Genomic DNA, 16,478 nt, shown 5'->3' on the forward strand with positions numbered 1-16,478 from the left:
AAGCCTTGGCGCGCGCGGCGCACCCCCGCCTCCGCTCCTGCGTGCCGGGCGGGGCAGGCTGTGCCTCTCCCGGTGCCTGCAGCCTTGGGAACGGTCCAGCGGAGGCGGGCGTCCAGTCCCGTCCCGTGCGGTCCGTGTGAGGCTGGGCACCCAGGGCAGGGAGCAGAGGTGGGTGGGCCTGTAGCAAGGCCAGTTCCGGTGGTTCTGGCTGTTCAGAGCGTTTGGTGCCATTCTGTAAAAAAAAAAAAAAGAATTATTCCCACGTGATCCCTGATGTGTCTGGTGAGGTGCGCGGAGGGGGGAGGCGGGTGGAGTGTAAGGTGCACGGCACAGCGGTGCGTGTGAGGCCCCCCCCCCCCGTGTCTGTGACTTGCAGGGTTCCCTGCTGGGAAGGGAAGGGTACAAGAAGCAGGGAACCCTCCTGTCAAAGGGGGCGAACCAGCAGGGTAAGGACAAACGAGGCCTGAGTTACTGTAGAGGGTCACGCCAGCCGCACTGTTTCAAGGAGTTTCCTTCTTTTTCTTTTTTTTTTTCTTTCTTTCTTTTTTCTTTCTCTTTCTCTCTTTTCTTCTTTCCTTCCTTCCTCCCTCCCTCTTTGCCTCCCTCCTCCCTTCCTTCCTCTCTCCCTCCCTCCCTCTCTCCCTCCTTCCTTCCTCCCTCCCTCTTTGCCTCCCTCCTCCCTTCCTTCCTCTCTCCCTCCCTCCCTCTCTCCCTCCTTCCTTCCTCCCTCCCTCTCTCCTTTTGCGTGTCCTTTCTCTCTGCCATGCCCTAGGTGGCCCAAGGGCACCCTGAGGGCTCCGTGCAGCGCTTCGACCCACCAGGACCTCTGGTGCCTGCACCTCCCCGCAGGGAGCCGTGAGCCAGGGCTTTGCTGGGACCGAGAGCTGGGCCAATGGACCCACTGGGAACTCGGGAGGTGGAGAATCCACACTGCCGCTGAAAGCCTGGGCCGCTCCTCTTGACATGGGAGCAACAAGCAGCTCTGGAGAGACTTGTTTAGAACTCCACTTGCTGTTCGTGTGAGGCAGGGGAGGAGAGACCGGAGACAGTTGTGTCACAGTAGCTGTGACTTCACCACATCTTGCATGGCATATGCTATTTTTACCTAGAGTTCTCATAAATTCAGGCTTTTTTTCCCTCTTGTGCAGTACTGGGGATGGAATCCAAGGCCTACATCCTCAGCCCTTTGTTGTTGTTGTATTTTGAGACAAGGTCTCCCTAAGTTGCAACCCTCCTGCCTCAGCCTCCCAGAAGAGTGAGACTATAGGGATAGCTACTACAACCAGCTGAACTCTGACTTTTGAAGCTGGGAAGTCCCATCTAGCTTGTTACGCTGGGTCAGGCTCTTAAACCCCCCATCTTGGTTTACCCTCAGCATGGCCCACAGTAAGAGGGACAGGCCTGGAAAAACTCCTGTTTGTAACCGGCTAAGAGGAGGTGATCTTCCCAGCAAATTTAGATCCCCTCAAAGTCAGGGAACCGGCCACACCAGCTTCCCAATCCAGGTCAGCGGTCTTGAGCACCGGGGACAGCAGCCTGGCAAGGAGGGCACTGTCCATCCTCACTGGGCCACGGGCACGCGTGGTGGTCCCTGGGGGCAGCTGGACCAGCTTGTATCTTATTTAATGCCTTCTCCTTAGAGAAAGACATCGATATTCCGAGTAGATTTTACCATCAGGTTCTTTTTTTTATTTTAAAAATAAAAGAATGAAAACATTAACAAACAGGCATCCATTTACAAAATAGCACAAGAACAATACAAGCAGTACAGAATTACAGACAAGGTGACAGGAAATTAACACTGGTTGCTGCATTACATATTGATAGCTTCAAAGTGGTTACTCAGGAAAGCAAATTTAGTGATTCGCCGTCAGGTTCTTTAAGTGGGCTGGCTCACTGAGTGGAGTCTCTACAGTTAGCAGTTTAAGCACTAAATCTATGACTTGAAACTTTGAAATGAAAATTAATCTTGTTGGTTTTGAAATAAAAATGGACGTGATTTTATATCTACAACAAAAAATTCAAAATGCAAGTCCAGCCATGAGCACGCTGCCCAGCAGCCTGCGTTATGGCTGGTGTCTAGATGTCCTGCAAAGCCCCATGCGGTCAGTGGTGCAGCCTTTTGGAGCTGGCTGGATCAGAGTGTGTGATGCTGGGTTTACGGGAGCCCCACCCTGGGTGTGAGTGTTACCCATCCTAAGGGCGGGCAGATAGAATTTAAGGGACAGAAAGAGGGCTGCTGTTGTCGCTGGTTATTTCACTGCTCTGCTGCCCTCCTGCCTTCTGCCTGCCATGAGCTGTTTCTCCTCTGCCATCTGCGATGCCCCTCTGCCGTGCTCCTCGGAGCCAGCCAACTCTGGACTGAAACCTCTACCGACTGTGCGCCAAACAGACCTGTCCTCCTTTAACTGTAGGTGTTGGTATTTTGTCTCAGCAATGAGAAGAAGTGACTAAGACTATGGCTGCAGGACCAGGGGCCTTGGAGAGAGGCTTAATCCATCTGGGTAACAGGAGCCAAAGGTGTTCTGTTTGCAAAGAAGATTCAAACAGTAATGACAAAAGTCAAAAGGACAAAGGGGCCAATGCGAAGGGCACCCCAGCCCAAAAGGAATAATTGAAGTAAAACACAGAAATGCAAAGGCTCAAAGCACATGAAATATCCGGAAGTTCATGAGTTCATCCATGTCCCAAAGCAACCAATTCACTAGACCAGAACTTTGTCCTAAAAATTGATACACACACATTTGGTTTTTTTCCTATATGAGCCTTATTTTATAGTACACAAATAGTTGATGGGAACATTTTTTTTTTTCAGTACTAGGGATTGAACACAGGGCCTCTGTACTGAGGCACATCTTCAGCTGTTTTTTTTTTTTTTTTCTCTTTTATTTTGAGACAGGGTTTTGCTAAGTTGCTAAGTTTCCCAGGCTGAGCTGAAACTAGTGATCTTCCTGCCTCAGCCTTGCAAAGTGGTGAGATTACAGCACGAGCTACCACACCTGGCTAAAACTTCTTCTTCATGGACAAATAGTGACAGAATTAGAATACCACTTTGGATTTTCTTTTTCTTTGCTATGCCTGGTGAAACAATGAATCCAGGCCACAACCACCAACAGATGCAGAAACCATTGTAACGCCGCTGCAGAAACCACGCTGATGGGAGCCCCGGCTGGACAACACAGAAACTCGTCCTTGTTCATGGGCGTCACGGACGTGACGTCACGGACGTAAGAGAGCTAGCGGACATCGGAGACGAGGAAGTACGCAGCTCGCCTCTGCACCTATCTATGAAGTCCAACCTGAGTCAAGGCCAGCCTCCAGGTGTGACTTCAGCTTCATGGAATACAGCAGATGGAGGAACGAGAGAGGCAGCTGCACGTCAGCAGCGTGGGACATTCTGCGGGGCAGCTGATCTAAGTTCTCTAATGTGTTATCACTGATACGACAAGCAGAGGGGCAGATGTCAGTGGTGCCGTAACCGAAGGTGGGATGCAGTCTTTGGATCCTACTTCACAAAAATCAATGAATTATTTTTGGGACAGCAAACTTAAGACTACAGTCCATGTATTTAAAGTCAGGGTGTAATTATTAATTCTGGTAGTCTGCAATAATGGCTGAATGGCTATAAAATAAAAAATATTTCTGAGCTATAAATGCACACTGAAATGTTCAGGATAAAATGAGATATCTTCAATTTCTCTAAAAAGAAGCAGGAAAAAAAGGGGAGAAAGAATAGATGAAATGATTGGAAAATTATGGTAATTTTTCATGCTGAATAGAGACTCATGTGGATCCATTATATCATTCTTTCAATTCTTATATGTGTGTTCACAATTTTCCATAATAAAAGTTAAAAACAGTAGGGCTATTAAGAAGTATTGTTTCTTGCAAACATCAGAACCAAAAATATCCGTTCCGCCTACAAATACTGTGCATTACATGCTGGAGACCGTGGGAGGTGTGGGGGAGATGTTTGTTTCTTCTGAGAGATGGCATAACAAGTACGTAAGAGCACGTTTTCCTTTGATGGAGCCCAAAAGCCAGAACACATGACAGTTAAGTTTCTGACTGGTTCATCAAGAAAGCCTGCGCCTCAAAGCAACCCAGAGGCATCTAGAGAAACAAAGGTAGAGGCTGTGTTCTTGCGGATTTGGGGAAAGGTTGTGAGTAAAATCCAGTGAAGAGACGGAGCGCGGCCAGGCTGTGTACAGAACTAACACCAAGTCAGGTGTGACCGGTGGATTCGGGATTCCCAAAGGTCCGATCAAAGGGAAACGCTCCGTCTTAAATTTCCCTATCGGAAGCTCCACCATCAGGCTGGAAATTGGGGCCACTTCTGTGTCAAAACACCCCGCGTGCCTCAGATTTTGTAGGCATTATCAGAATGTCCCGTTTTATTGACTTGATTTCAAATAGCCCAGCTTCCTGGCATGAGGTCCCCAGTGCTAATCACAAAAGCGGTTGGCCCGGACTCGCCGTGGTCTCCCGGGCATCTGAGCAGCGAGGGTCCTGTTCCTCCTCACCGCCAACTCGATTGTGAGCTGTGTCACACAGGCTCGCCGAGCAAGAAGACACCCGGGAACGGCGCCCAGCACCAGCTGCCGCGCCCCAGCTGCCAGCCACAAGGCGAGCCTCACGGCACCGTCCTGAGCCGGGTGTTCAGGCGACCACCAGCTCCGGGTGCACGTCCACCTTGGGGAAGCCCCAGCCTTGGGCGGGGGCTCACCTGCCTCGTTCAATGCCATGGAGCAAGAGCCCGCCCTGGATTTGCGCACGTACCTTTCTTAGAGGGAACTGCTTCCTCCTTGCTCCAGAATTCACCCAAATAGGACGAATTCTGCTCCGACCTACTTTCCTCCGTCGGGAAAGGATTCGCCCGAGCGAACCAAGATTTGGAAGGAAGGATCCCCGTCCTCAGCGGCCTGCCCTCCAACCAGCGTCTCCTCATCCGGCCGTGTCCTCTGCAGCCCATACCTGGTTCAGGCGGGGGAAGGGGACGCAAAGGACATTGCCTGTCTTCAGGCAGGACTGCCAGGGCGCCCTTCCACAGCCCCTGCCCACCTCTTCGTCTCTCTCAGGATCCGTTCTCTAGTGAGCAAGGCAATGCTGCAGCCCAGTCGATGCCTTAAGTGTTGCTGCCCCCTAGTGGCAGGCTCAAGGAATTTGGGGAAACTGTTCAAGGATTATGCTTAGAAAACGATTTTTTCCACTTTTCTTTCTTTACTTTACTGCTAGAAACTCATCCGCAGCCACGGACAGGAAAGGGGGTTCCGGGAGCCTTCGCAGGGAGCATGGCCCTGCCCACACCACGTGACCTGGGGCTCCCAGAACTGTGGGAGAATGCACTTCTGCTGCGGTAAGCCACCCACGCTGTGCTGCCCGGTTACAGCAGCCCCAGGAGACCAAGCCCCAAGCCCACCGCCCTGTGCGTCCCTCCCCGGAAATGGAAGGCCAAGCCGCAGCATAGGGGGCAAAGCTGAGACACACCAGGCCTCCCGGGTTCCTGAACCAGCGTTCCTGGTGACCACGAGCTGTGCTGCCGCTTCTCAGCAGGACTCAAGCCGCGTGACATCGCCAAGACACACAGCTTCCGCGAGGCTGGCCGCTGCTCCAGGCGGGGCCGGCGCCTAAGTCAGAGGGCGCGCGAGCCGCACGCAGGCACCGAGCCAGGGCGCCAGCAGCGCTTGGCAGAGTGAGGGACCATCAGCAGCCGGTCCCTGTCCAGAGCCAGGCACGAGGGGTCCCAGGGCCCGGCCCCGCCCCAAGGTCTTTCCAAGCCACAGCTCCCTGCCCTCTTCCCTTGAATCACTAGCCGGAGCACCCCAGGGACAAAGCATCTGCAGGGAGCCGCGGACAATTCAGTTCACTCTTGACCTACAGTTCCGAAGATTCTCTCCTAATGCTTCTCCCCGAAGCCCAACCTCGATTAACTTGCTTCCTCATTTCTTTATAGTTAAAAAAGATAAAGTTCCAACACTAATATCTTATTAAGTGAAGTGTTATTTATGGATGGTTCTGTAATTATGTTTATATCCAAAATACTGTAGTCTATTTTCCTTTCTGCTTCTTATACTACTTCCAGTGACAAAATACACAAAGAAATGGGAGATAAAATTTTTTCTTCACATTTGTTAGCAAACAAACATCTCTAAAGAATATCCTTTTCTCTTAGCAAAAAGCTACTACAAGTGAAAGATTCAAAAGGAACATTTATTGTTTATTATACTTGATCAATTTGATCTGGTGTGTAAAAATATCTGACACTAGCATTATTTTAAATCTACTACAAATAAATATACACATGGTATAAGGAAAACCACACTCTTTTTCAGATCACCAGTCCATACACAAAATAGGGCAACACGACTCATTCAAAAATCACTTTTTCTTCCTAACCTGTCCCTCCAGAACACAGGTTCTAGCACTCTTCGTGTCCGGAAGCCGGTCCCCTTGTTAGCGGTGAACAAGGGAGTTCTGAGGGAAAAGTTTGCCTTGTAAATATTCCACCAACGCAAGCCTGGATTTCAGCGTCTCCACCTCATGATAGGGGACCTGAGGAGGGAGAAAGTAAAAGCGTCACCGTGACAGTCTCCCGCTCCCCAGGGGCTCAGTGGGAGCAAAGGTCGCATCTGGCCCCTCGTGGGTCCCCTGTGCCCAGGGCAGTGCTGACGGCGGGGGAGGACCGTGCCGCACACACGGGAGCACCCAGGTGAGGAGCCAGTACGGGCCCTTCTCCGGGCGCTCACGAGCCGGGTGCCAAGTTAAAACACACGGGAAATCCAGGGAAGGCAGCAGGCGGGCGACCCGGCCTTCAGGAGAGTGAGGGCAGCCCAGCCAGGGCAGCACGGAGCCGCTCGGAGAGCCCGGCCCGGGTCAGCGATGGGACATGCAAGGTGCGGGGGAGCAAAGTTCCCAGGCAGAGAGGGGGCGCAGGGCGGTGCGAGCAGCGGAGAGCGCAGCAGCAGGAAAGGAAGACGCAGGCAGCGCCCAGCTCCCCTCGGGACGTGGTCACCACCACCTGCGACGGGGACTGATCAGAATAACGAGCTAAAGCAGTAAGGAGACAGCCGGAGAACGAGGAGCCCCTAACTCTCTTTGCCGCGGCCCCGCCCGCGACCGGCTCCAGTCGATCACAACGGAAACAGAAGCGAGGCCTCGGGTACCAAGGGCAAGTGAGCGTCCTGGTCTCAGTGGGTTACCGCGTCCGTTTTTACTCCAGAAATCAGAGGTAAATTAAAGGACAGTCCAACAACTTACTGATTTTAAGGGCAGAGTTAAGCGTAGCACGTTACGTGCTACGCTTAACTCTGCCCTTAAAATCAGTAAGTTGAGCGGTGGTGAACCTACGGCATACGTGTTGTTTTGTTTTTCTTTTACAACAAAAGATGCTCATGTAGTTGTTTTTTACTAAACTAAACTCTCAGAATTCGGGTGTAGTCGCAGCATTGGCGCTTCCTGGGTTCTGGTTGCCGTCTGGTACGTGGCCTTTGAAAGGCTCGCCATCACCGGCTTACAGGAATACAGCTGTGCTCTACTGCTCTGCACTTGAACACTTTCAGCAGCTAAGTCAAGAGGTTCCAGACTAACCGACAAAGTCACACCGTGAGACCTAAACAGGACCTAAGGTTCTGTCTCCAGGCTGTCCACTGTTAAAATAGAGACGAGGCTTGAAAAATCCCCAGCAGAGCAGACAATGTCAGTTAGGCCTTGAAAGAAAACTGTAACCTCACTTCCACTGCAATTTGAAGTGACACATGGGCCATTTTTTGTAAACACATGCAGTAAAAAAGAGAGAACTTTAGCCTCACCACTCAGTCATCCCACAAATTTATAATATCTAACTAGGGCCTTTCCCAGAGAGATAGGTCAAACTGGGAAGCGATATTCCTGCGGCCAATCAACTCGGCTTCACTGTGTTTGTTCTTCAGAGACACTCCGTCACGTTCCCTCGGCAGAGTGCCAAATCACTTCTACTTGGGCACTGCCCAATTCGCGAAGAAAGATTTGCTCAAATAAACTGTTTTCAAATTCTACTGTGCCTCAGCAGAATTAACAGTACCTTGTAGAAGGCAAAGGTGAAGTAGGAATTGTTTTTGGAAAAAAAAAAAAAAAGGTGACACCCTACCTAGACAACTGTTTTATGAACTTAAAAAAACCTTTGTTTCACTCAGAGTTTTGACGTACCTGAACAACCTGATAGCCAAGCAATCGCAGGTGTCTTTGTTTCGCGGCTTCTTTCCCCAGTAAGTGACTGCTGTTCGAGCAGAATCTGTCGGGACCATCAATGCACAGTGCTACCCTGAGAAGTCGAAATCAGAAAGAAAACTAACGTGTAAAACAATTCAAAGTATTCTGTACTGTCACTGCTAGAATGCACTTGGGATTTGGCTCGTCTTACATGCCAGTATAATTTTAAAATAGATCGAAAACAGGTTATCCTTTCATCTATTGAAAAAGGAATCAACTTTATTTACATTAATGTTTATGAAACATTACAAAGACTTGTAAAAATGACATGCTGAGAAGTATTTTCAGCTCCAGAATCATGTCTGTTTTTTCACCTTACTAAGAAAAAGAGGTATTTCTTAACTTTAACAAGCCTGGTAACACTGTAAGCCAGCATTTCCTTACCTTTTATGGACATCTTCATTAGCTGTAAAGGGTAATACAAAGCCTTCTTCATCTAGTTTAATTTCAACATCTGGTGAGAGAAGAAAGGAAAATCCCGCCTGTGATACCCTCACAAACACTCTTCCTGCATTCCTTTGTATCCGCTTCCAATTGCATTTATCAGTGGGTGAAGGCTGCAAAGTAACGACCACAACGGTGAGAACTGTAACTTAATCAGGTTGATCAGTTTGATGATCAACCAAGTCAGCCTATAGTGAGAAGGCTCAATAACACCAAAGCAAAGAGCGGATCCTCAAATGACCTGTGGTCACTTTCTTTCTCCTCTGTAACAAGTGCAGGAGCTCTTTCAATTCAGAGTGAAGCAAACCCTCTGAGCATAGACACCTGCACAACCCACACTGCGCAGCTGGCTTGAAGTGCCCCAGGCCAGGCAAAGCATCCTGAATTCCAACGTGTGTTCCACAGCACGGACAAGCGCCCCCCTGCCTCCCCCTCGGTCTACTGTTGTTCCTTTCTGAAGAGTCCAGTGAAGAAGAGGAGGGAGATGTGATCACTGAAACCTATGAGCTACAGTCCTGTAGGAGATGACTTTTTTACTCATCAATTTGGAAGGCCTGAAGGGCCAGAAGGACATGCAGTGTGGTTCGCATTTGTAGCACAGAAACGTTTATGACAGCCAAGTCTGAACTGCTAGCCTCGAGCCACATGGATGTGGCTGCTAACTTGGACTATGTCCAAGTGTGATTGAAGAAGTGAATTTTGAATTTTAACTATACATTTTAACTTTAACTAGCCACTCTATAAAGGCTACAATATTTGCACAGCACATGCCTAGAGTATAATAGCAGCTAACATTTACTGAGCATTTACTACGTTCCAAGTATTATTTAATTTAATCCTTCCGTCTTTGAGGTCACCATTCTTCTTTCTCTCATCTTACAGATGAGAAAACAAGAAAAGGTTAAAATGTGTGCTTAGGGTACCTCCTACTACGTGCTAATATGTGAGACTCGAACCCAGACAGTTGCAACTCTACAGCCCTACTGTTAACAGTCCTTCAACTGCCTTGGAGGAAGGGATGATTCCATTCTGCATTTCCAGAGACCTTCAGTGGCTACTGAATCCCCAGCGACTCCAAAGAGGACACTATGCTGCTGTTGAAAACAGTAAAACTCCCTCCACTACTTACCTAAGGTATAACAGTAGGGTGTTAGCACTTTCGAAGTAAAATACCTTCTAGCTCCTAAAAGGTCAACCAGTGCAGTTATTACATATTTACAAAGAAGAAAATCCACTGGGGTCTCCAGAGAACAGCATGGCGTGAGAAATGATTGCACTTGGAACTTAGGAAAAAGTTTCGGACCCTACAAAACAATACATGTAAATATGAGAAAAAAATCAGATAGGAAACCAGAGAATAAATTCAAGGACATGTAGGCATAGAAGTTTAGTACAAAATTACTTTATAGGCACCATTATTTTTCCAGGAGTTAGGGCAGATAGCTTTCTCAAAATGATGATATAAAACATTCTTGTTATAGTTTAAACTTTTCTAAAAATGTTTGAAAAAAAGTGATTGATCACCATAACAGGAGGAAGGAAAGAGGAAGGAAGCAGAAAGAAAAGAGAGAGGGCGAGAGGGGGGTGGAGTAGGAGAGAAAAGAAATATATCTGCGAAGAATGGAATGCTCATCATTTAAACACAAGTTTGGAACTATTAGACTTGCTTCAAGGGCCATAAGTACCCAAAACTAAAGCTTTTTTTTAATTTTAAAGAAAATAGTACAAAAAAAAAAAGAACAATAGCAAAATACAAACACAAAGCAAGGACAATGAAAATGGTACAGGGTTTCAAACCAAATGATAGACATTAACAGTGGTTGTTATATTACATATTGTTAACTTCAAAGAAGTTGCTCAGATTACCAGATGTAAGAAGAGAAGACTGATCAAATCATTAAAGGGAATAAGAAAGTGATAATTTAAAAGAATGTTAGAGACAATACATAGTGTCACTAGGCAGGACTGTAGGAATTCACCAATGGATGCTATACTGCAAATTATTGTCACATAAGTTGCTCAGATTACCAGACACAAGCATGCAAAATTGGTCAAAATATTAAAAAAAAAAAGCTTTTAATCATTCACTGTTCCCCTCAAATCATCAGACACCAACAGTACAGTTATGCCACCGATCCATATATATAGATATATATAAAATGCCTTAGTACTTTCTTTTGCTTCTTTCCCTCATCCCAGTTGTTCCTTCCTTTGAGCAATTTTTTTCCCTTTCTTATTATCTATGGTACATTTTGGGTTTTATTTACTCTTTCATGTTCTTACACCAGGGAGACAATAAGATGTTTACACACATGGGTCCGATTCATTTCACTTATGAGTATAGTCTCTAGTTGCATCCATTTACTTATAAAGCTTTTAACAGTGGAAAATATGATAAAGGTGACACTGCACCTTAGTAAGGAAGGTCAGTGATGTTCTAAATGGTGCAGGTAAACTTGTTATCCACGTGGAAAACACTCAAGTTCACTTTCTATCATCCATCACTGACTATCATCAATCCCAGGTGGTATAAGGGGGTGACACAGTTTTAACAATGTGTTGTATTCTTAAAAACTTGCATGAGAGATTTTAAGTGTACTCACCACAGAAATAAGGATGTGAGACAATGCACATGCTAATGACACAGTGCGTATATTAATATACTATGGAATGACTAAATATATGTCTAGTTCAAAGCAACATCAATAGGATATATATAAATCCTACTATCAATTAAAATACATAAATGATAAAAATACAAAATTCCAAGGGATTAAAATTTAAGTAAAATAAGAAAAATATTATTTAAAAAAATACATAAAATGTTTGTATTGCTTTAGTCGTGGTGAAATATTCGTGAGATAGAAAACTCAAGTCACAAAAGACAAATTCAACTAAAGAAAACTCAAAAGCTTCTGTATATCATAAACAACATTAAGTTTAAAAAAAAATAAAAAATTACAAACCAGGTCAAAACTATACAAAACATACATAACAGTTAGTATCTGTTTTACAATGTGTCCTTACAAAAAGACAAACAATCCAACAGCAATGAGTTAAATGTAACAAGACAATTCATGGAAAATATAAACGGCCAGGGAACAATTGCAAATATGCTCAACTTCACTATTACAATTTGAACGTGTGACATAATAGGGCCCTTTCCACTGAGTGGATGGGGGCTAACAACACAGCTGCAGAAGCAGGTGATGCACGGCCACCTTCGTTCACTGCTGCAGAAACACAGCACCTACAACTGCTAGCGGGGAATCTGTCAGTATCTACCCACAGTGAATCCAATAATCCCACTTTAAGGAACCTAATTTACAGATTTAAACAACAAAAGCCTCCAGGATGGTAAGATATGCAAGGATGTGTATTATAGTGGTTCACAGCCACAGACGATGGACAAAATCTGAAGCCCTTTAATAGCTGAATGGCAGAGTAAGTGTCATGAATGATCACCCCTCTCTTAAGAGAGAAAATCTGATTTGTATATATGGGACTCCTGGAATGCTGATATACTAAATGGAAAAACAAACTGTACTTTGTTTAGCTAGTACCATTCCATTAAAAGTAAAAAACTAGACATTTGTATGTGTCTCAGTTACTTTTCTTTCATTGCTGAGACAAAATACCCAACGCCCAACATGAAGGAAGGAGAGGTTTATTTCTCTTACAGTTTGTGGAGGTTTCAGTCCATACTTGCCTGGCTTCAAGGCAGAGTGGCACATGGCAGAGGGCTACGGCTCATGGTGGTGGAACACAGCAAAAGCAACAAGCGCAAAAAAGAGGAATGGCGGCAAGCAGTCTCTTTCCCTCCCTTACATTGTATGCAAACTACCCGCCCCAGGGCAAGTGTAGCTCTCACACCTATGATCCCAGCTTTGGATTATGGATCAATCACAAATCCTAGAAGCCCACCCCATGACTGCATGGGGATTTGGGGGGACATGTAACAAACCATAACATTAAGAAATGTGTATATCCTCATAGGAACTGCTACTGGCATGTTCAGGATGGAAGGAGATTGGGGACAGCTATTATCTTTCAGTACACTGGTACTGTCAAAACTATTTTTTTTGATACCGGGAATCAAACAGGACCCTGCGTTTGCCAGGAAGGAACTGTGCTGCTGAACTATATCCCTGGCCCTGTCCAAGCTATTTTAAAGAAACTAGTGTTTTTCCATTCTTATACCTTTCTCCAAAAATCGGATACTCTTAACTCTGTGTTCAAAGCATGGAGGACTGGGCAGGTATGGCACCATTTCTGATCCAACCCAGGGAATGTAGATATGTCATTAGAGTGCTACATGTCATTATAGGGTCCTCTGAACTAAACTCTGCCAGATGACAGTGAAATTCCTGGCTTGGCTTAAAAAGGTACTCTGAACAGCTACGGTAAGTACCAAAAAGCCTCCGAGAAAACCTGGGTGTGCTGCTGTAACCGCAGCACTTGGCGAGAATTTCTAAGGACCCTAAACTGCATAAGTTATACCTTCTGGGAGAAGATCACAGAAATGAGGCCAATTTATCAAAGAAAAGACTACGGTGGTAACTAATTCCAAATAAACACATCCCTGGTTTCTAATGAGGATGCTGAGACAGACCAAATGTGAAGGAAACAAACAATTGCAGAGGAGAAAGGAAAAGTGGCTCCACTGGGAAACACTGGGAAACAAAGCCACGCCCCACAGCCATGCTCTTACCTTATAGAAAGGGCACTCTAGGACACACGTGAGGAAAAGTTGGGTCAGTCGTGCCAGGCTCAGTCTGTCCACATATGACTCTTCACCTGAAGCAAGAAGCACTCTGTCATTCGGTTACAAGTGTGGCATGCGTAAGGAGAGAAGGAACATCCAGAATGTACACCAGTTTACTCACTGCGGAAGTAATGGATTTCAAAGCGACACTAGGAAATGAACTTGCTAGAATTAATCATGCCCTTTTCTTGTAAACAAAGAAACTTTCAAGAACTCAAAGCTTCTAACTAGCAAATATGATTATAAGTGACACATAGTAGACTTATTGGACATATTCAGTAATTACAGACAGCCAGAAATGTGACAATTTGAGTGGCCCTGAATTAAGATAAACAGTACCATCTTTTTGAAGAGAAGAGGTTACAGTTGCTCAGTCATCAAAGGTTAGAGCAGCTCTCTCCATGTGTGGTGCAAACAACCACCACCAAAGGAGCTGTTTCTGCTTTTAGATCATACCACAAAACAAAGAACTCACATCAGGGACCTGACGCTGTATGTACACCTTTAGCGATGTGCCCCAGCTGGCAGCAGTCTGATTATGTGACATGGCTCCCCTCCCACTACCCATGATGCCAGCACTTTCTATTAGCTTCTGTAACTTCACGTCTGTCCTTCAGAGCATTACAGAAGAAAAAATAAGGGCAGAGCATATGCTCAACATAAACAGCACCTACTGTGACCTGAAAACACAAGTTAAAAGGTTAATTCTGTTCAACTGTCAGAAATAATACCCAGCTCACCTTGAAGCTGCTGAAGAAAGAACGGGCTGAATATTTTTGCCATAAAGTTGACAGGGTGGCATTCAACAAGCGAACAGGAATGGAGAACTCGCAGGAGCATTTTGGGTGGAAAATGATTGAAATCCATGGACAGCACATTTTCTAGCTTCCTAAAGAAGGCAGAGGCATTTGGTGGCAAATAATTGAGTTTGCCGAACGGTTCGATTAATTCAGAAATCTGAGCAGGTGAAAATTTTTCCGACTGGCAAACAAAAGTTTCTGCCACTGCATTAAGAATGGGTTTTGAAAGAATCAGGTTTCTACTGCAGTATCCCATGACTTTACTGACAACTTCTGGGTCCAGGCTGAGGCAGTGTGATGCTACATGCTCCTCCAGGGCCTTTGTAAAAAACCTGTCACTGTATCCAAAATATGTGAAAGCCTCTAAGACTTTCCCGAGTTCTTCATTGTTGAAATGAGGAATGTACCTCACGACATATTTACCCAATTTCATAATGAGACGCCATGCTTGAGTCTGATCAAGGACCACCAGGGCAGCCAGCATTTGGCTGACTGACTTAGGACTCAGGCAGTGAATGACAGAAAGAGAGAAGTTGTTTATCCTATTTAAAAACGTTTGGTGTTGGTCTACTTTTTCAGCACGCGTCTGCAGTATTCTATAAAAGGCCACAGTATTTTCTGGGGTAAATGTTTCCAGTCTTTTACTTTGCAGTTGATGTAAAATCAGTTCTAGCATCACACAACCTGGGCCTTGCAGTCTAATCAGAGTTTCCCCAAGAATGCAAAGATCGGCAGCTTCCAGGACACCAGTTTGGAGACGTTTCTGGCATTCCGCCACCAGGCTTAGGATCAGGCTACTCTGATGATCCGCATGCAACAGAACCAGAGCTTGCAAAGTAGTCACCAGACCAGTGTTTGACAGAAGCGCGGGTTGCTGTTCAAACCGAAAGCACAAAGCTTGGAAGATGCTATTCTCTAGTATTGCCTTTGGCAGCCTTTGATCACCATCTCCTTTTCCCACTTCACAAATGCGCTGCAAAGCTCCTGCAGCCATAGCATCAGGCAGAACCTCCAGTGTGCTTATGAAACTTAACACCTCTTCCCACGAGGTCAGGCTGTTTAGTCTCCTGTAAAACATCTGTTCGTCTTCGCTGTTAAGATTTCGGTCAAGCCTGTCCCAGCTGTGCACTTGAGAGAACCTCTGCTCACCCAGTGGGTGAAGGTCATTCCCATTCTCTGAATGGAACTTCTTCCCGCGGGCAGGAAGGGACACCACCCTGAGAGGTTCAGGCTGCAGGGAACAGAACCAAGCATGCAGATGCCCCCTCACTGCCTGGTTAATGGGATTTACAGGGCGACTTTTCAGAGCAGACAGACCTCCTCCACACAACCGGACATCAGCGAGATGACAGAAGTTCCTCCACAAGGTGATTGATGCCATGCCATCTGATTCTCAACTCTTGCTTTACCAGGAAGAAAAAGAGGTCAAATACACTGAGAACGTCACACACTAAAACATCAATATTTATGAATCTAAGGACAAAGATAAAAAAATGACGATTAATACATATTTCTCACTAAACTAGAAGTAGCTAAAAAACAAGATTTTTTTTTTTTCTGTTCTCAAGTGCAGAACAGCCCCTGGGAACTAACAACAATCACTATCATTTGCCGGGCACTGTTCCAAGCGCCTGTGTGGCTCACCCCACGCAAATCCAGCACTTTTGGTACCAGGAAGTTAAACAACCAGGCAGTTACTTCGGCTCTTTTACGCGCGCTGGCTTGGCTGAAGGAATGCCTTTGATTAAGAGGAACTCGGGGGAGGAATAGAAAAGGCAAAATTCGGACAGGTCAGGCCAAGGCAAGGCGCCCGCGCCTAAAAAGCCCCGGGGAGCAGGTCTGCCGTGCCAGCGAGAACGCGGCGAAGACTGGGGAAGAGTCGCACCGGGCGAACAACAGCACAAAAAGGAACCGAAGGAAGGTCAATGAGGCAGGAAGGCAGCCCAGAGGTGGACATCCGCAGGGGGACTCGGCGCACGAGCGTGCAGGGCTCGGGACGGAGGAACCGCGTCCTCCGAGAAACGAAAGAACCCCGGGAGCCCGAGCGCGTCGGCGCCGCGAGAGGCCTCAAGCCGTGCAGCGCCGGCATGGTCGGTCCGGAGGAACGCCCGCGTGGACGCTTACCAAGCCGCGCCAGAGCTGCGCTCCCACAACAGACGGAGGGGGAAAGCCTCGCGGGCCACCGTAGGCAGACGGGAACCGAGCATGCGCGGGACCGGGGA

The 16,478-nt window shown here is 46.6% G+C and overlaps 1 protein-coding gene across 4 annotated transcripts; it reads right to left on the reverse strand.

The window, feature by feature from the left end:
• Nucleotides 1–6,191: 6,191 nt before the first annotated feature.
• Nucleotides 6,192–16,452, reverse strand: Fastkd3 (FAST kinase domains 3). 4 transcript variants are annotated; one of them, XM_005407076.2, is made up of 7 exons: nucleotides 16,381–16,452; nucleotides 14,197–15,655; nucleotides 13,403–13,488; nucleotides 9,821–9,995; nucleotides 8,632–8,701; nucleotides 8,185–8,299; nucleotides 6,192–6,552 (listed from the first exon to the last, which is right to left on the reverse strand). In XM_005407076.2, exons 2-7 carry the CDS (start codon nucleotides 15,635–15,637, stop codon nucleotides 6,454–6,456), a joined length of 1,986 nt encoding a protein of 661 aa, XP_005407133.1. In that variant the 5' UTR covers nucleotides 15,638–15,655; nucleotides 16,381–16,452; the 3' UTR covers nucleotides 6,192–6,453. The 4 variants fall into 4 exon arrangements, with proteins under 4 accessions (XP_005407133.1, XP_005407131.1, XP_005407132.1 ...); XM_005407074.2 differs by having other exon boundaries at nucleotides 14,197–15,729; nucleotides 16,381–16,448; XM_005407075.2 differs by having other exon boundaries at nucleotides 14,197–15,659; nucleotides 16,381–16,441.
• Between the last annotated feature and the right edge of the window lie 26 nt (nucleotides 16,453–16,478).

Source organism: Chinchilla lanigera, unplaced genomic scaffold (assembly GCF_000276665.1).
Source record: "Chinchilla lanigera isolate Chin_1 unplaced genomic scaffold, ChiLan1.0 scaffold00103, whole genome shotgun sequence".
Lineage (NCBI taxonomy): Eukaryota > Metazoa > Chordata > Mammalia > Rodentia > Chinchillidae > Chinchilla > Chinchilla lanigera.